This window comes from Malus domestica, chromosome 02 (assembly GCF_042453785.1).
Source record: "Malus domestica chromosome 02, GDT2T_hap1".
Lineage (NCBI taxonomy): Eukaryota > Viridiplantae > Streptophyta > Magnoliopsida > Rosales > Rosaceae > Malus > Malus domestica.
The window spans coordinates 12,233,826-12,246,938 of NC_091662.1; the positions used below are offsets into that span (position 1 = coordinate 12,233,826).

At 37.5% G+C, this 13,113-nt stretch overlaps 2 protein-coding genes and 1 long non-coding RNA gene across 4 annotated transcripts; 1 reads left to right on the forward strand and 2 right to left on the reverse strand.

Annotated features, from left to right (window-relative positions):
* Positions 1–3,206: 3,206 nt before the first annotated feature.
* On the reverse strand, positions 3,207–3,737 carry LOC139191106 (uncharacterized). The gene is made up of 2 exons (XM_070811641.1): positions 3,514–3,737; positions 3,207–3,375 (listed from the first exon to the last, which is right to left on the reverse strand). Exons 1-2 carry the CDS (start codon positions 3,735–3,737, stop codon positions 3,207–3,209), a joined length of 393 nt encoding a protein of 130 aa, XP_070667742.1.
* A 1,583-nt stretch (positions 3,738–5,320) lies between these two features.
* On the forward strand, positions 5,321–5,955 carry LOC108172428 (uncharacterized). Of its 2 annotated transcripts, none has more exons than XR_001788978.3 (2): positions 5,321–5,460; positions 5,547–5,955. It is a non-coding gene; the product is annotated as an uncharacterized lncRNA (long non-coding RNA). The 2 variants fall into 2 exon arrangements; XR_001788979.3 differs by having other exon boundaries at positions 5,339–5,460; positions 5,552–5,955.
* Positions 5,956–10,323: 4,368 nt separating this feature from the next.
* LOC103401808 (anthocyanidin 3-O-glucosyltransferase 5-like) lies at positions 10,324–12,595 on the reverse strand. Its single transcript, XM_070815566.1, has 2 exons — positions 12,455–12,595; positions 10,324–11,913 (listed from the first exon to the last, which is right to left on the reverse strand). The coding sequence occupies exon 2, from the start codon at positions 11,897–11,899 to the stop codon at positions 10,460–10,462; it is 1,440 nt and encodes a 479-aa protein (XP_070671667.1). The 5' UTR covers positions 11,900–11,913; positions 12,455–12,595; the 3' UTR covers positions 10,324–10,459.
* Positions 12,596–13,113: the final 518 nt, after the last annotated feature.

A 13,113-nucleotide genomic window follows, 5' to 3' on the forward strand; every position in this document is an offset into this window, starting at 1 on the left:
ATTTTAGTGTGGACATGAGGAACAAGGTGTTCAACATCAATGCCCAATGTCATGCAGTAATCATCAAAAGTTTGAGACGTAAATTCACCAGCGTTATCAAGTCGAATTAACTTAATGGGATAATCTGGGAACTGTGCTCGTAACTTAGTTATCTGAGCAAGATATCTCGCAAAAGCTACATTCCGAGTAGATAAGAGACAAACATGTGACCATCTGGTGGATGCATCAACCAAAACCATAAAATATCGAAATGGTCCACAAGATGGTTTAATAGGTCCACAAATATCCCCTTGATCAAATACTCACTGACATTGTTGATATACCCTTCTTTGATCAAATACTCACTGAGACGATTATACCACATTCGTCCAGATTGTTTCAGCCCATACAATGATCGCCTTAATTTGATCGAGAGCATACCTCGTGGTTTGTTAGCTATTTCAGGCGACTTGAGTCCTTATAGGACTTTCATGTATATGTCAGTATCTAATTCTCCATATAGATACGCAATGATGACATCCATAAGTCGCATGTCAAGTTTTTCTAAAACCACTAAACTTATTAAGTAACGAAACGTAATTGCGTCCATTACAGGAGAGTATGTCTCCTCATAATCAATTCCAGGTCTTTGTGAAAAACCTTGTGCAACGAGTCGTGCTTTATATTTAGCAATCTCGTTTTTCTCATTGCGTTTCCTTATGAATACCTATTTGTAACCCACGGGGTTTACATCAGGCGGGGTTTGGACTACTGGTCCAAAAACACTTCGCCTTTCCAAGGAATTTAATTCTGCCTAGATTGCATCTTTCCACTTAGGCCAATCTTGTCTCTGTTTGCACTCATCAATAGAGCGGAGCTCAATATCATCACTTAATATGATTTCAGTGGCTACTGCGAATGCAAACATATCATCAATGATTATTTCATTCTGATCCCACAATTCATTAGTACATGCATAATTTATGGAGATTTCTTTGCTTTCATGTACTACTGTCTCTTCAGGGACATGTGTCTCATCAAGGACATTTTCTTCTTCTGGAAGTCTAGAATAATGAATTATGGATTTGTCATTCATTCTCTCTTCCTGAATGATTTCATTTGGATTCAGTTGTGCTCTCGTCTTTCTCTTTCGAGGGGCTGAATCTTTTGAACCTGGTGGTCTACCACGTTTCAGGCGTGCACCAGATGAATCATTCGCTGCCACTTTATTTTGTCTAACAGGGACATCAATTCTTGCAGGTGCATTTGCAGCTGGTATATGTGATTTTGTCACTTTCATAGCATCATTAAATGCATCTGGCATTTGATTGGCAATGCTTTGAAAATGAACGATCCTTTTTACTCATTTTCACATTGAATGCTTCGAGGATCAAAATGAGACAAGGTGGGAACAACCCATGTCAGCTATTTCCATTCTTCTGGAACGGTATTTTCTCCCCCTAACGACGAGAAGACTGTCTCATTAAAGTGACAATCAGCAAAACGTGCTGTAAACATATCACATGTCAAGGGTTCCAAATATCTAATGATAGATGGTGAATCAAAACCCACATAAATTCCCAGTCTACGCTGAGGTCCCATTTTAGTGTGGACATGAGGAACAAGGTGTTCAACATCAATGCCCAATGTCATGCAGTAATCATCAAAAGTTTGAGACGTAAATTCACCAGCGTTATGAAGTCGAATTAACTTAATGGGATAATCTGGGAACTGTGCTCATAACTTAGTTATCTGAGCAAGAAATCTCGCAAAAGCTACATTCCGAGTAGATAAGAGACAAACATGTGACCATCTGGTGGATGCATCAACCAAAACCATAAAATATCGAAATGGTCCACAAGATGGTTTAATAGGTCCACAAATATCCCCTTGAATTCTTTGCAGAAATGATGGGGATTCAGCATCAACCTTTAGTTGTGATGGTCTAATTACCAACTTCCCTTGAGAACAAGCCTTGCAAGGGTTATCATTTGAGATAGCAATGTCTCTGCTCAATAATGGATGTCCATTAGAGTTGGTAATGATCTTACGCATCATGGTGGATCCTGGATGACCTAGACAGTCATACCAAAGCATGTAAACTTTTGAATCAATGAACTTCTGGTTCATGACAGTATGTGATTCAATTGTCCTTATGTATGTATAATATAATCCACTCGAAAAACCACGCAACTTCTCTAATATACGCTTCTGGGTATCATTGGAGGTAATGCATAGATACTCCACATTTTCTGCACTTTTCGTTTCAATGTGGTATCCATTTAGACGTATGTCTTTGAAACTCAACAAATTTCGAGTAGATCGAGTAGCATACAATGCATTTTGTATGGACAATATTGTTCCATTTGGTAACATAATCTGGGCTTTCCCTGAGCCTTCAATTACATCTGAAGGTCCTGATATTGTTGTTACCCCTACTCTTGTAAGCATTAAGCTTGAGAAATACTTTCGATCACGAAGTATTGTATGTGTGGTTGCACTGTCTGCAAGACAAATATCTCCGCCATTTCTCATGTTCTGAGAATAACCACAGTTTTTATCTATGCTTTCTGAGTAAATGGAATCACAGTTAACAAACAATTTATAACAGGAAATTTTCATACCACTTTTATTGAATCTGAAAAACTAGTTTTAGACAACAAGTTCAGCATAATAAAAGTACATCAAACATAAACGATTTAGTCGGACCGGTATACTTCATTCCCCTTTTCCATAATGAAGTCTGAAACATCTAGGTGAGTTATGTCTAATTGCCCTGATAAATCAAACACTGGATCGGGTATATCTATTGGTTTAGCCTGGTCGAGAAAATTGGTCTCGATACCCTTCTCCTTGAGGGAGGCTTGATACAACTCCACCAGATGTTTTGGGGTACGACAAGTTCGCGCCTAATGCCCATTGCCACCACACCTATGACAGGCTCCTTCAGAGTTCCTGGGAGCATTGTTCATGTGAGTTTTGCCTTTGTGACGATTCACATTTTTAAAGCTTGGGCCAGAATTATGTCTCGGAACCTGGTTGTGAAACTGAACACCATGGTTCTTGTCTTTCCTATTCCATCAACCTCATTTGTGGCTACGTCCTCGTTTATGATTATCACCACCAGAGGATGTGGCGTTCACTTCGAGGGAAGTATCATTCACTTCTGGGAATGGTGCAGATCCAGTAGGTCGGGAATTATGGTTTTTCGTCAGGAGCTCATTGTTCTATTCAGCTACCAGGAGCACAGATATCAGCTGGTTGTATTCAGTGTAGCCTCGCACTCTATACTGCTGCTGCAGGAGCACGTTATTGGCATGAAATGTGCTGTAAGTCTTTTCTAGCAACATTTCCTCAATAATGGTATCCCCACAGAGCTTCATCTGAGAGGTAATCCTGAACAACGCAGAATTGTACTCTGCCACTGATTTGAAATCCTGGATTCTCAAGTGAGACCACTTATAGCGAGCTTTTGGAAGAATCACCGTTGTTTGGTGATTGTATCTGCTTCTCAAGGCCTCTCAGAGAGCTAACAGATCTTCAACCATTAAGTACTCGCTCTTTAATGCCTCGTCAAGATGACGGCGAATAAAGATCATGGCCTTCGCCCAATCTTGAGAGGATGAGTTGCTTTCTTCTCTGATGGTATCTCCAAGATTCCCTGCTTCCAGATGGATCTTGGTATCCAGTACCCAGGTAAGGTAATTCTTCCCGATAATGTCCAGGGCAGCATATTCAAGCATCGCCAAGTTCACCATTTTCTTTTCTGAAAGAAAATGAGACGTGTAAGAACTTGCAATAATATGTATTCCTAGATGAATATAATGTTAGAACTTCTGGTTCTTACAAATTTTTTTCATTTTGATCTTCAGGCCAAAATGATAAGCACTCGAAACTTCTGGCTCGAGATTTTCAGTGTGAATGAGAATGATGATTGTACCGCACCATTCTCATTGAAAGAATGTAACATTGAATGGGCGATTATTCCGCACCACTCAAGTAGCAAGAAAATTGAAATATGTAGAGCAGGGTGGGCGATTATACTGCACCACCTAAAATTGCAATGAAATTAAACAGCAGGTAAATTTAAATTTGCAGAGCAAGGTGGGCGATTATACTGCTCCACCTGAAATTTGCAGTAAAAGTAGATCTGCTGTCCAAGATAGGCGATGAGACCGCACCATCTTGGATTGCAGTAAGATGAAATTTGCAGTTCAAGTTTGGCGATTGTACCGCACCATCTTGGATTGCAGTAAAATCAACATAAATAAATACTGGGTTAGTAATCAATATCTAAACCAAACAAGTAATCAAAGATGTATGTAACCACTAGTTGGAGAACTATGAGCAGGCATGGAGCAAACAGTTCGTCGCGAGGGTATCCCGCGCAGTTGAGGCAGAGGAAGAAGATGAACAGGAAAAACCTTAGAGGAAACATTTTTTTTCATTCGACGGAGAGAAATGAGAGAATGATTTCTTTTGATGAATGTAAATGAGACATGGTTATATTTAGAGACTCGTGCTGATAACGTGTTATAAATATATCAAAGTTAGAGGGATAACCTTTTTGATAGGTGCGAAGCAGATGTAAAATATCACACTGTAATTAAAATACAAGGGGATAACAAATTAAGAGGGAGGAATAGATGATCTTATTGAACTTTCCTTCTTTCTGATGTATTCTCTCTGTATCATATTGCAGACATTTATAGAGCAGCTCCGATCAAACCCATTAATTGTACATTCAAAATTTACAGCATATACTTTGAAAATAGATGATCTCCTGCATCCAAAGTCAATTTCCTATTTGCATGGGTATTGAAAGTCTCTGTTTGTGGGCATTCATAACAATGCCACCGTTGTCAAAATTACCAATGTTTTCAACAAACCAACATTTTTACACTATTTAAGTTATTTGTTTACGTACTCCTTTTTTTTTTTGGGGGGGGTAAACAATTTGTTTACTCTTGGCGTTGCTTGTTGATCCCTCATTTGCTTAGCCAATTCAGAGAGTTTGTTGACATCTTGTGATTGTCTCTATATTTTAAAAGGTGTCCAAGTGCCTACTGATCAATTGCACTTCATGAAACTATGAAAGCAGCCGACTTTTGCTTAAGAGCCGTTAATTTTATCATATTTAACTAATATTTACACAATAACAACGAAATAAATTGTTATTAGCACTTCTAGATAACGAATGACAATAACAGCTCTAACAAATAATGTGTTGCGTTGAGTTGTCATAGTCGCCACAGCTTGCACACACCTTATCTTGTTGGCACCAACACAGTGATTAACTAGACCTTATGCAAAAACGCAACTTTCGTATATAACGGATTTTTTCTTGTGATTTGGAATTGGTCATTGTTTACTCCAAAATTTTTCATCCTCATCCCCTTCACCTTGACCCGTACCAGGTTGCATCCTCTGATAACATTATCTCTCGTAATTTCAGCACCACTCGTTTGAAACCATCCAAAAGTAAGTTTGATGATTCTGGGAGCTCCTCCATTTGTTATCTCTGTGTTTGGTTTTTATTTTTCTTGTTTTTTTTTTCCTTTTCCAAGAACAGGGAGTAGGGGGAGTTCGTGGCGAGATAGGGACTACGGTGATGATGGTTTGATGATCTAGGTTGGCCGGATAATGTGGCTTCGATGCATGTTGGTCGTGTGTGTGTCGTATGAGGAAGGGAAGAGAGGGATGGAGTGAGAGAGTTTTGGAGAATTCCAGAAATGAATGGAAGAGACATGAATAAGTGAGGGTGTCTCCCCCGAAACACACCACAAGAAAATTAAAATCCTCTCTTTTCCGAGTAATGTTATTCATACCATATTTTGTACTATATTTTTATACCACCTTAAGTAACATATGATGTAGACAGCCACATCATCTGAAAAATTTGCAAAACCCAAGGAAATGAAGGAGAAAGACTCCTCGTATACCACAATTATCATTTAATTAACTAATTTTTCTTAATTATTAGTTTATTAAATAATGAACTAAATTTAAAAATCTGATTAATTTAAATTATGTAACTGTCCACATCAAATACCACCTAAGGTGGTATGAAAATGTGGTACAAAAATATGGTATAAAGAGCAATACTCCTCTTTTTCTCTTTTAAATTGGGAATTGTTATTGACACTCCAAAATTCTCATTCTATACTCCAAACTTTCGATATTTAAAAAGAAAAATACACTTGTGAGGAGTGTAGAATGAGATTTTTGAAGTGCTAATAACACTTCCCTTTAAATTTAACATAAATTCTCGAAAATAATATAAAATCTCGTTAATACAAATACGTAGTTTACAATAGTGAAATCCAGTAACGGGATTTCATCGGTACAAACTTATTCTAATTTTATTTTTTATATTTTAGAAATGTTTGAATTGAAATTATATAGGAGTTTAACAAGGGTGTGAGTATTAAAACTCTAAATCAATTACTAATTTTTATTATAAAAATCATGTAACTTACATGTAATTCATTAATATATTAATACTAGGGACTTTGATCAAAATCTAAAAACTAATAAGGTCTTAGTCAATGAACATTAGAAACTAGGGACCGGATACTAATTTTTCTTAAATTAAAACTTAAAACTAAAACAAGAGTGCCCAGTTTGCGGGAGGATTCCAATAAGCGAGTATTTTGGTTAACTCTAATTGTATTGAGGAGCCCCGAATAACTAGTTAGTCTAACTAAAAACAAGCTACTTAATACTACGGCCTAGTTGTATTCCTCTTCACTTGTAAGTGTCTTAAGTTTGATTCTCACCAAATGCGAATTTAAACTACATTATTCTGTCTAACCCAGTGTGAGGCTTAGCCCACTCCCCCACTCCTTTAATGTAGATAATATCGTTTGTTAAAAAAAAGGCACAAATATTGGAGCACTCCCGTTGTACAATGCTCAACACACAACACTTACAATTCCTATGATGCTATTGGAACTGCTTGTGCAAAATTGACAATTCCTAATAAAACGCATGAGTCTAATGTCTTAAACTAATGTGTGTTTCAATTATAATATAGTCTAAGTTTATCTCTCATGTTCTCAATCACAAAAATAACAAGCGTGTCAGAAACATCTACTCAAATAAGTTTGTTATGTATATACATTCATGTATGTAGGCCTTACTTGGTATTTAACTTGATTTGATTAGGGGCTAATGATTGAGTGGCTGAAATATTTTTGGAGCAACCCAATAATCTTTTGGCACCGTGGGTGCCGCATATGCACGGTTTTTTTGGTCGGTGCTGCCATCTTTCGTTTTGAAAGAATTTACAAAGCGGCTGCACTATTGTTTTAAGTTAGAGAAAGGCTTAATTTTAAGGAAAACTAATGAAAAGTGTTTGAAAACTTTGAGTTTTAATGATAAGGACAAAATAAAGGGTAAAATGAATAGTACCAGGATTGACTTTTTAGTGTAAAAATGTGGTTTTTCGTTAAAGTGAACAGTACCAGGTGTTTTTCGTTAAAATTCCCTTTATTTTAACTATACTCCATGAAATGAAATTAGATTTTGATCTTATTTTCCTATTTTAATTTAAAAATCATCATTTTATTCCGTGAAATTCAAAATTCTTTTCACTTTGACTTGTATTTTTTTTTTTAAATTATAGATCGCCTTCTGAAACATTTGTTGGACCCAACACCAAATAAGATTATGCCACATGTACAATAAATTTGATTATAAATCTCTATTATGCTTTAGAATTTAACAATCAAAACATATTAAGTTTAAAAAAAAATTGAAGAGATGAAAATGACCCACATAAGAAATTAACAATCTAAAGCAACGTGTAGCGAATTATGAGACGACTTCGAGTTTTAGGGGATACAATGGGATCAAAATCGATTCCATAGGCAAAGCGGAGGGAACTTTGAGTTTTAAAGAGTAAACTGACAACTTTTGAGTTATAGGGAGCAAAGTGATCAAAATTGAGTTCCAATGAGTGTAGCTAAAAATAAGTTTTAGAGAAGTGCTAAGGCCATTTCCAATTGAAATGGCTAAATATAACCCCGTCTAGAATTATAGTCCTACAAAAAATTGTTTTTAAATGAATAGTGTCAGGTCATATTCATATACCATCTCTAATCGAAGGGGCTTAACATAGCTCCCGTCAATAATTTATTTGTTATAAGTTTATACTTTAAATTTATTAGTTAATATAATTAAACTATCGTTGGATGTTTTCAAATATAGTCATTGAATTTGAATTAATTATTGCAACTGAGTAGCTGGACAAAAAAAAAAGGGCTAAGATGGGGCTACATTTGGTTAGCCTGATGCCTTTTTAGCCAAATAATAGTCTAGTGGGCTCTATAGAATTATAGTTTAACCATCGGTTAAAGATGAGTTTTTTGACAAGTAAATCATTTTTTGGCTTTAAAATTTTTAACCTTCTCCATTAAAAATTATCTAAAAAGATTCTTTCAAAATAAAACTCTTCGTAAACTCTTTTGACATTTCAGAGTTCAACGTCAATAATCTCGCGAACATTATTGCCTTCACCAGCAAAAAGAGAAATCATTACTTTGAGGCTGCCATTGCGTTTTCGTGAAAGTGAAAAGGCTCCTGCATGTTTTTTAGTTCTTAGAAAAGCTTTTGGGGTCGGTATTTATTCATTTTGAATTCATTGGTTTTGGAAATGAGAGAAAAATGTGCTGTTGCTTTTGATTTTTGAACGAAGAGAAATAGTGGGCTGCTGCTTTTTGTTTTGACAGAAGAAAACAAATTTGGTGCTGCAGCTGCCGTATCACACTCACACATATATGCAGTGGCGGAGCCAGGAATTTAAGACAATGGGGTCAAAAGTTGAACTTCCATTACTAGACAGGGCATGCCGAAAACGCGGGTCTGACGATCTGGAGGTTGTCAGGCCTTAAATTCACGGTGGTGGGAAGATTTAGCAGGGGCTGGAGAAGAGGTGCTGATGGAGTGATGGCTAACAAATGGAGCAGCAGCTCCCGTTGGACCTTAAACTGCTTCTAGTTCCAAGGATCGACGACAGCAAGTGGAGCTCCAATGGATGAGTTGCTGCTGCATCGAAGAAGAAAGAAGAAAAAAAGGGTTTAGTCTCAACGGCTTGTTTTCAGTTTAAATGCTTTGTATGTGTGTGTGAGAGTGACAAGTGTGCATTCCAGATTAGATCGCTTAAAACCCCAATGAAGGGCTAGGATCAAATCTGGAGGAGAATGGGTGTAATATTTGTTTAAGTTCTCTTGTCCCCCAGACTCTTAAAAAAATGTTTTGGGAGTTGGCAATGCACCAAACCTTACAAACATTCCTTATTAAATGAAGTGATGGCATATGCAATTTGCACAGCCTTGTAGTCGTCCAACATCTCTGCATTCTTTGTTCCATTTTTCTGTCAAGTTCTAAACCCCAAGAAACTAATCAAACAAACACAAACAAACTTTATCAGCTCCTTCTTCTTCTTCTTGTTTGGCCACAAGGTCATTGGGGTCAAGGAATCCCATTGCCCCCACCTTGGCTCCGCTACTGCATATATGTGCACATGTATATTTAAGAGAAAATAATATTTTTTATGTTGTTTTTCATCGTGTTTTAAATAGAAATAAATTAAGAAATCTGTCTTGTTATTTGTGTAATTGGTTAATTTTTTAAAATTATTTTATTCTATACATTATGCATGATCTCGTTAGTATTTTGCAAAGTTCAAGAAGATGTTTGACGACAACGTTAATGTCGTGCCAATTCTCTTTGAATGCTGAAGAAAGATGAGTAGTAAAGCGCAGAGACAAAACTGTTTACTAATATGTATGTCTAGTTAATGAGTTTTGCAAGTCTTAGCGTACTCATTTATCTTATTGTTTGTTCTGGCATGAGAGCCCGAAGATTTTTCTAATATTGGGGTTTGCCTCGTTAAATCCTACATATTACGTGCACATTTTATTTAAACTTAAGCCTAGAAAAGATTGGAGCAATGATGAGCACAGTTGTAGCATTTAACCAAAGGGCTTCAAATACTTATTCACAGTGGTTTTGCCTCAACAATTCAATTACATAATTTTTTTATGCTTTAAATTAAGAAGGAATGAATAATGTTTTTTTGAGTAACAATACAACCCTAAAAAACATTGTGTTGCATTGAGTTGTCATAGTCGCCATAACTTGCACACACCTTATCTTGTTGGCACAAATCCGGCAATCAACTAGACCTTATGTAAAAACGCATTTGTCACATAGAACGGATTTTTTCTTATGGTTTGGAATCGGTCATTGTTTGCCAAGAGAGCAACAAGTTCCCCCTCAAGAGTGGTCCTTATTCTTTAACAAGAAAAGCCATTTTATTAGTAAGGTTGTTCAATAAAATTTGATACGTTAATTAAAATTCTTTATTTATCATAACTCTAAAAGCAACTCCAAATACAACAAGAACACAAAACAAGATGAATTCACGTTCGGAAGCATTATTGAGATAATTAAGTTACAAGAGAATGCCTCCAAATCAGTGTCGGACATTAACATTGGCAAGCTTCATGTACATCGACTCGCCATGCTTTGCAAATTGAGAAAGAGCATTACGAGATGAACCCCCTTCTCCCAAAGCCTTTGCGGCACTTTCTTTTAGCTTCTTCATTCTTTCCCTCAAAACAAAGCCTTTTTGGTCCTCCATAATCATCCTCACCATTTCCTCTATCTCTTTTCTATCCACCACTTTCTTCCACGGCGGTATCTTCGACCGCACCGCCACTTCGAACTCTTCTGTCAACAGCGTGGCGTTCACCCTCTGCTCCGCATGAAGCGGCCAAACAATCATCGGCACTCCATTGGTTAGGCTCTCTAGAGTTGAGCTCCACCCGCAATGCGACAAAAACCCTCCGACCGATGGATGGGCCAAAATCTCCACTTGTGGGGCCCAAAAAGGAATAACAAGCCCAAGGTCCTTGGTTCGGTCAACAAACCCTTCAGGCAAGTACTTCAACGGGCTTTCATCATCACAGTCAGTCGTAAGATAGGCCGCATCCGCAGTTGTTGTGGTGGGAGCGCATATCACCCAAATGAATCGTTGTTGGCTGAACTCCAAGCCCCAAGCAATCTCAGTCATTTGCTCGTGCGACAAAGCCCCACCACTACCAAACGACAAGAAAATTACCGACTCACTAGGTTGCTTGTCTAGCCAATCAAACACCTTTCCCTTTGAACATGACAAATCATTAGGCCTTATTATGGGCCCAATTGGATAAACCGGCACTGTCAAGTGCCGGCCCAACAAGTTCTCATCTCTAAGCGCCGCAAGAGTAGTGGGCTCTAACTCCTCCCACATGTTTAGCAAGATCCCATCACTACACTTGGGGATCCGGCTTGCTATCCCAACAAAATCATGGTATTGTTGGTTGGTCCGGTACAACATAACATCAAAGACATCGAGCTGCGGACGGAACTCCCTACAACCTGGGACCTTCAACGGCTCTTTGTGGTCAACGAAGTTTCCTTCGACTTCCTTGTCGAATGTCAGACAGCAAATCAAGAACGAGAAAAACCATGCATTGGAAGCAAAGAACAAGTACTTTGGAATCCCTAGCTCCTCGGCAATGGGAAATGATTCAGTGCCGAACAGGTCCACGATAAGCATGGTCGGGGTGAACTTCATGGCACGTACGGCTGACCGGAACACATGTCGTAGCTCTCGCATCATTACGACCAGTTTTGTAGGGACTGAAGTGTCCGGGCCCACGAGGCCAGAAATGTCCGGGGGTGGGAGTTGGACGATGTCCAATATTTTTGTGGACGTGGCTGCCTTGAGTTCCGCCTCGGAAGACGGGGAGATGAAGATTGTGACAGCAAAGTTTAGGTGCGTGACGAGCCGTTTTCCGAGCTCGAGGACAGGGATGAGGTGCCCCATCCCCGGGCTGCAGAGAATGGCTGCATGTTGCTTGGAGCTCATGATCTCCGCTGGACCTAGACTTAGAGAGGAGGTTGAGAGTTAGAGACTCAAATTCTCAAAGAAAGAACAATAAGTGCAACAAGTAAGCCAAGTTAACAAGGAATTAAGTGGTAGAGACAATATTGATTAAAAAAAATTAGCAGAGTGAATGATTTAGGTTTGTAGTTGAACTAGGTGTGACGGCGGAAGCACTGAACATATTAAATAAGTGTACGCAGGAGCACAAGTTAATTAAACCTTAAACGGGAATTGATTAATGATTAATTTGGTTTTATTTTTCGGTTAACTAATGAGCACAATATGTTTTTAGGTAGTGTATAATCAAGAAAGACAACCACTGGAAACTCGGTTGAGTTGGATTTTAAGCTAACAAAATTTACAAAAAACTCGACGGTACGTGTGAATTTGATTTCACACTAAAACTCCCAATTTCTAATTTAATTTTTCCAAATTGAATCTTATATATGATACCAAAAACCTTCAAATTAAAGAATATTACTGCCTATTTCATACAACAGAAAGAGAGAAATCAAACAGTAAAGAAAAAGTGACTACCTTGTAAGGTGCTTGTGCGTGTGCGAGGGGGAGTCTGTTGGCAGCGTGGCTGCGGAGAGGTCGAAGAGGAAGAGTAGAAGATGAAGGCCAAAGTCTTCTTTTAACTCTCTGGGCGTAGAAGTGTCTCTTAAATTTTATTTGGTTAGTCAATAGTTTGGACTTGTTTCATTTAATATGTTAGAAAAACTTGTCATGGGTCCATTCCTGCCTACGTTTTTTGACTAATACATGTTGTTTGGATAGAGATTTTTCTTTTCTTTTCATTTAGTTGGAAAAATGAATGAGTGTAAACTGAAGATTTAGGAGCCGCTAGGTAATTGATAACAATTTCGTTTTCAACTTTTGTTTTTCATTTTCTTTAAAATTAAATCTTGTTTGGTAACTACTTTCAAATTTTATTTTCTAAAGAAACAAAAATTGAAAACTGCTTTCTTAGGTTTCAAAATTTGGCCTTGAGATTTCAGTTTTTGGTTTTCAGTTTTCATTTTTTTGAAAACTTAAAACTAAATGTAGCTACCAAACAAGATTTCAATTTTCAGTTTTCAAAAAAGTAAAAAACAAAAATTAAACATGAAATGGTTATCAAATGGCTTACACCCCAACCTGGATACCCATGTGGATAAAAGTAAAACAAAAATTAAACATGAAATAGTTATCAA

Excerpts from the sequence above, each read along its gene's own strand:
- LOC103401808 (XM_070815566.1), bottom strand. The coding sequence starts at position 11,899 with ATGAGCTCCAAGCAACATGCAGCCATTCTCTGCAGCCCGGGGATGGGG.
- LOC139191106 (XM_070811641.1), bottom strand. The coding sequence starts at position 3,737 with ATGGTGAACTTGGCGATGCTTGAATATGCTGCCCTGGACATTATCGGG. Across the intron at positions 3,376-3,513 it reads TACTTAATGGTTGAAGATCT|GATTACCTCTCAGATGAAGC; the intron begins GTTAGCTCTCTG and ends TGCGTTGTTCAG.